The sequence below is a fragment of the Danio rerio genome, chromosome 5 (genome assembly GCF_052040795.2).
Source record: "Danio rerio strain M-AB ecotype USA chromosome 5, GRCz13ab, whole genome shotgun sequence".
In the NCBI taxonomy this organism is placed as follows: domain Eukaryota; kingdom Metazoa; phylum Chordata; class Actinopteri; order Cypriniformes; family Danionidae; genus Danio; species Danio rerio.
Window position 1 is genome coordinate 4523618 of NC_141025.1, and position 6383 is coordinate 4530000.

Here is a 6383-nt window from a genome sequence, read left to right on the forward strand (position 1 = left end):
ACTTGCTGGATAAGTTGGCGTTTCATTCCACTGTGGCGACCCCGGATTAATAAAGGGACTAAGCCAACGAGAAAATGAATGAATGAATAAATAATGATAATGATAATAATAATAATAATAACAATACCTTTTATTTATATTGCACTTTTCTCTAACTCAAAGCGCTAACAAGAGCATCAACACACAGAAGAACATGAAAAACACAAACAAGTAAGAATGATAATGATGATAAATATACATATATTAAAAAAGCCCTCATAAGTTATAAGCAATAATAAAAAGATGAGTTTTAAGAAGTGTCTTAAGGCAGTCCAGGGAACTGGCGTTTCTGATGTTTGTGGGAAGCGCATTCCACAATTTAGGTGCACGATAAGAGAATGCCCTGCCTCCCATGCTGCTGAGTTTGCCACGGGGCTGATACAAGGTGATCCCCGAAGCAGAACGTAGATTGCGAGAGGAAGAGGAGGTCGATATCAGGTCACATATATAATCAGGTGCAGAACCATGAACAGCTTTGTATGTTAAAATCAAGGTTTTAAAATCGATGCGTGACTTAACAGGCAACCAGTGTAACTGCTGAAGTACAGGAGTAATGTGAGAGCGAGATGATATGAATATACTTAATGTTTACTTTTCTTCTGCACCAAGGCTCGCAGCAACTTCCTGAGCATGTAGTGTGAAACGAGCGTTACATGAATTGACTAATTCAGAGATTGCATAGTGAATGGGGCTGTTTTTATATTCAATTCAACTTGGTTTCAGGCCAAAACGAAGCCAAAGCATAATTATCTTGAACTGCTCTTAACACATTTAAGACCAGCTCTTTGATGCTACTTTCACTTTTGATAGAAAGATACGGGAAATGCTTGAACGGGACAAGAGCGGGATACCACAGTAAAAAAAAAAAACGCGTGGGTTGGCCGGTACAGAAAGGATGATAGTCAGCCTTCGATGTCCTCTTTTGTCACTTCTTCAAGCATAACCCAGAGAGTGAGGTAAGATCAATCTAAACCAGGGGTCACCAACATGGGCACCAGGTAGCCCGCGAGGATCACATGTGTTGCCCGCAGGCCTGTTCTAAAAAAGCTCACCATAGCGCCACTTACCAGTAAGCTTCATCTAATATAGAAGTAATCATTTAATAATGTAAATATTTGCAGAGATATTTAAAAATAAAGTGCTGCACATTGATACATTAAATACAGGTTATTTCCTACCCTGTTAAATCATTGTTGATCACTTTTGTGAAAATCATTAACATGATCAGTGTCTTCACATGGATAAATATCATTAATTATTACCAAAAACATAAAGTATAATTAAAAGTAAATTGAGCAAATTTGTTATTTGAAAAGTGTTTATTAAACTGGTAGCCCTCCATATTAATCGGTATCCAAGAAGTAGCTCTCAGTTTCATAAAGGTTGGTGACCCCTGATCTAAACTAATTCCTGTAGTTCAAACAACTCAGAATTGTATTTGAGAACGGCTGTCATAACTGCCCACGTATTAAAACATAGTCCGTTTAACAATTTTCTACTTGAAAATCAAGATTTTTATAGAAACTTTTATGATCAGAAAATAAAAGGAAAACTTGAAGATAACCAGAATCCATTGATAGATCTAATTAAAAGCACACACATCAGGTGTAAAGTACAAAATAGTCTCTCTGATTTATAAGAGTCTGAGAAGTATGAAAACACACTCCACGAATTATATAAAAGAAAAATGGGAGACGGAAAGTGGAACAACCTTTACTGATGAGGAGTGGACAAATGTATGGGAATTTCAATGAAAATCAGCAAGTTCATTAAACTGGAAAGAAAACTGTTGCAAAAACATTATTAGATATTTCAAAACACCAGCACTAATAGCCAAATATACAAATAAGACCCCAAATTGCTGGCATAACTGCAGATGCAACAAAGCAAACCATTATCATATATTTTGGGAATGCATGTATATTCAGAAATATTGGAAAGAAATACAGGAGGCTCTCAAACATATATTTGAAATAGATATACCTCCAGAAAGTAAGTTATTATATTTTAACTGTGTGAATCCAGATACCGTAACGGCAGAAAATAAATACTTTATGGCTGCCAGCAAAAAAGCAATCACTCGCAAATGGCTACAGCAAGATCGACCAACCCTTAGTAATTGGATAGATGTAACTATTGAAATCTACACAATGGAAAACATCACTTTTGTCGTCAATTTAAAGAAGGATTTATTCCTGAGAAAATGGAGGAAATGGGTTGAATATATTTTAGTTAGAAGACGTGACTTTGTTGCTATAAATGCATAGAAGATTATGATCTGATAGATAAATATATGCTAATGTATGTACATATATATATAGTTATACTTATATTGTAATGCGTGATATCCTCATGTGTATGATGAAGATGGTCAGTTAAGATTATTCTGGAAGGAATTATATTATGACAAGCGTTCTTACCCTGGATGTAAATAGTGTTTTAATTTAAATTTTTTTAATTATTATTTTATTTTATTTATTTTTATTATTATTTTTTTTTATTATTTTATTTATTTATTTCAAAAAACAAAAATTCTCTTTACACTGCTGTTCATTTTATAATTGACAAAATTTAAATACTACTGTGTAGTAAGTACACCTGACAATGTACGTAATCTTTACACCACTTAAGGGCACATATTGAGATACCAATGTACCTTGAAATGCTCTATGATTGTATTCAATTGAATGTTCACAATAAACATAAAATTTACATTTACATTTAGTCATTTAGCAGATGCTTTTATCCAAAGTGACTTACAAATGAGGACAAGGAAGCAACTTACACAACTATAAGAGCAACAATGAATAAGTGCTGTAGGCAAGTTTCAGGTCTGTAAAATCTAAGAAGGAGAGCATTAGTAATTTTATTTTTTTTTTGAGTACAGTTAGTGATATAGCCAGAGAGGCAATTGCAGATTAGTAAGGGAAGTGGAAACTAAATAGTTGAGTTTTTAGTCGTTTCTTGAAGACAGCGAGTGACTCTGCCGTTCTGATGCAGTTAGGGAGTTCATTCCACCAACTGGGCAGATTGAGCGTGAGCGTTCGGGAAAATGATTTCTTCCCTCTTTGGGATGGAACCACGAGGCGACGTTCATTCACAGAACACAAGTTTCTGGAGGGTAAATAAATCTGCAGAAGTGAGAGCAGATAAGAAGGAGCAAAGCCAGAGGTCGCTTTGTAAGCAAACATCAGAGCTTTGAATTTGATGCGAGCAGCAACTGGCAGCCAGTGCAAACGGATGAGCAGCAGAGTGACATGTGCTCTTTTAGGTTCATTAAAGACCACTCGTGCTGTTGCGTTCTGGAGCAGCTGAAGAGGCTTAATAAAAAAAAAAATAAAAAAAAATCGGGCTCATAATTACAGTTAATGTGTTGGACCGGGTTGGGCTCGGACACGAGATGCACGGGTTCGGGTAGGGTTTAATTTTTGGGCCTCAATCTAAGCTCTACTCCGAACCAACAGGCGGCGATAATGACATTTTTATGCTGGATTTTTATGCTGGGTTCACACCAAACTGGAAACTAAGTAAATTGCATACAAGTCAATGCAAACGTGAGAACAAAGGCGGATTACAGTCTCGCAGACGAATTACATGAAATACATGATGTGTTTGCCGTAAATGTGCAGAATTTTGCCTCCTTTGCATCTTCAGCTTTTGGTGTGAATCCAGCCGTGTTGGCCAATCAGAAAAGGAGAAAACAGCATGCACGATGACATCATAAGGTGAAAACTGTAATCTGTAATGTCCACATGAATACACTATACTTATTGTTATGGAAAATCTTCACTCTGGCTGGAGTTTCAGTCACCAGATACTGACAAACAGCGAAACCGCATAGAAAAAAGTGTGGTTTAGAAAATACCCATGTTCGTGTGAACAGGGCCTTAATGTTCGAATCATTTTTGGTATAAAAAAAAAATCTATAATTAATTAATTTACACTGAATAAGAGCAGATTACTGCTAAAGAACTACTGAGAGATTTCAGCTGCTGTCTGGGCTTTCACTGCCTTTCTACACCTCCCTTTCTTCATGTGTTCAATACTTTTTCCCTGTGTCATTTCATTGTATTATGCATAACTTCATTTGTAAACTAATTAGTTTTGTTTTCTTTGCATTTATGGATTTCTTTAGTTGTTGCCAACATCTGGGAAAAATTTCAAGTCAACAGCACCTTTAGAAATATGTATTCTGAAATAAATGGTGACGTGTTCAATACGTATTTCCTCGCTGTACCAGTGCAGCAAAAGTTGTGCTCCATGATCACAAATACTAAATGCTAACCTGCTTGTATACATGTGGCTGCCTGTGTCCGGAGGAAACGCTGGCGTTGTTGGTGCCTTCGCCAACAGCACTGGATGCTGAACGCTTTCTGTGAGCGCACTCTGTTCCTGTGCTCCTCCAGGATCTCCAACTGCACAACACATCATAAGATTACTACTGACGCGCAGAGAAGTCACATCAGACTATGTGTGATTAAGTTCATTACTTTATATTTACCACACAAATAACTTTTAAATAAATAATATACCACTTTTGGTTATGTTGGTGGCTGTTTTTGTCCCATTGATTCCATTATAATCACATTTTTTGACCGCAAAGCCATGACAGCACATAATCATGCATTCTTCATTGTTGCTGGTTTTCCCTGTTGGAAAGAGGTCAAACGTGTCATTTTTACTGTTGATCATCAGTTGTAGTGCAAAAGAAGCTTAGTTTCTGACTTTAATATGGAGTTATATAGAGTCTAGTGTGTGTGTGTCTGTTTGTGTTTGAGATCTTTGCTATTTACTTTGATTTGTCTGAGAAAATCCAAATAAGCAGCTCAACTCTCAGAGCATAGTAAACACAGTGAGTGTATTTCTGCACCCACACACAATATAATCTGCTGTTTTACTTCATCAAACTCCATATAAAAGCTAGAAATGTTTTTGCACAGGCCCATTTAAAGGGTTAATGCTGCTAATTGATGATCAACAGTAAGAAAGTATAAATTTGACCTCTTCCCAACAGGGAAAACCAGCAACAATCTCGTATACTACTTCACTGGAAATCAAATAAGCCTCCAACTACATCCCAATGGCTTGTAGATACCATGCATTTTCTTAAGTTGGCAAAGGTTAGATGCTCTGGGAAAACTCATTTCTTTAAAAAGTGGCATTGTTTTATAACTTACTTTAACTCTAGGTATTGCCCTCCAGTTAATAGATGCACTCTGCTTCCCTTTTTAATTTATTTCGTAGTAATTTAATTTGTTTGTTTTATCTAATATTATTATTAATATTTATACTGTTTAATTGTAAATATTTACTTTCAACATTGACAATGAATCTGAACATTTGATTGTGATATTTGGTGGTAATTGTCTGTACACTTATTACTCTTGTAATCATTTTTTAATTATTACAATTAAATAATTTTAATTAATTATATATATATATATATAAATAAATATATATATAAATTAAATTTTAATTAATTTATTATATATATAATTATATATATATATAAAACATAATAAAACATTTTTGTAATTATATATATATATATATATATATATATATATGTATATATATATATATATATATATATATATATATATATATATATACATACATATATATATATACACACACATATATATATACATACAATTTTTTTAATTATATATACATTTATTTTTAATTATATATCTAGATATTTTTACATTTATATATATATATATATATATATATATATATATATATATATATAATTAAATATAATTTATATTTAATTTTATTTTTAAAATATAATTAATATATATTAATTATATACATTATATATATATATATATATATATAAATTTTTTAATTATATATACACATTTATTTTTAAATATATATATATATATTTTTTACATTTATACATTTATATATATATATATATATATATATATATATATATATATATATATATATAATTAAATATAATTTATATTTAATTTTATTTTTAAAATATAATTAATATATATTAATTATATACATTTTTTATAATATATATATATAATTATTTTTTAATTCTCTTTTGTAAAAAACTAAAAGAACAAAGATAATGATATGTAACTATTTGTACTGATACAGTGTTTGTTTTTTTCCACAATAAACAATTTAAACATAAGAATGCATAATTGTATGCTGTCATGGCTTTGCAATCAAAAATTGTAATTATAATGAAAGTCAATGGGGCAAAAATCAGCCACCAGCATTTGATTAGTAATATGTATTCCTAAGAACTTTATCTGGACAATTTTACAGTTAATTTTCACAATATTTTGCATTTATCTGAAAATCTGAAATCTGAG

General features: G+C 32.1%; 1 protein-coding gene and 1 long non-coding RNA gene across 3 annotated transcripts in view; one reads left to right on the forward strand and one right to left on the reverse strand.

Moving 5' to 3' along the window:
* Positions 1 to 6383, forward strand: part of LOC147843792 (uncharacterized) — a 1319745-nt gene that overhangs the window by 1077971 nt on the left and 235391 nt on the right. The window lies entirely within an intron of this gene.
* The window catches only part of myo19 (myosin XIX), a 58316-nt gene that overhangs the window by 8797 nt on the left and 43136 nt on the right, over positions 1 to 6383 (reverse strand). For both annotated transcript variants that reach the window (XR_015490716.1, XM_087253151.1), the window contains one exon: positions 4325 to 4454. Coding sequence is in view for 1 of the 2 variants with exons in the window: in XM_087253151.1 (XP_087109277.1) it covers positions 4325 to 4454 (130 nt within the window). In the remaining variant the exon portion in view is untranslated. The remainder of the gene's footprint in view (positions 1 to 4324; positions 4455 to 6383) is intronic.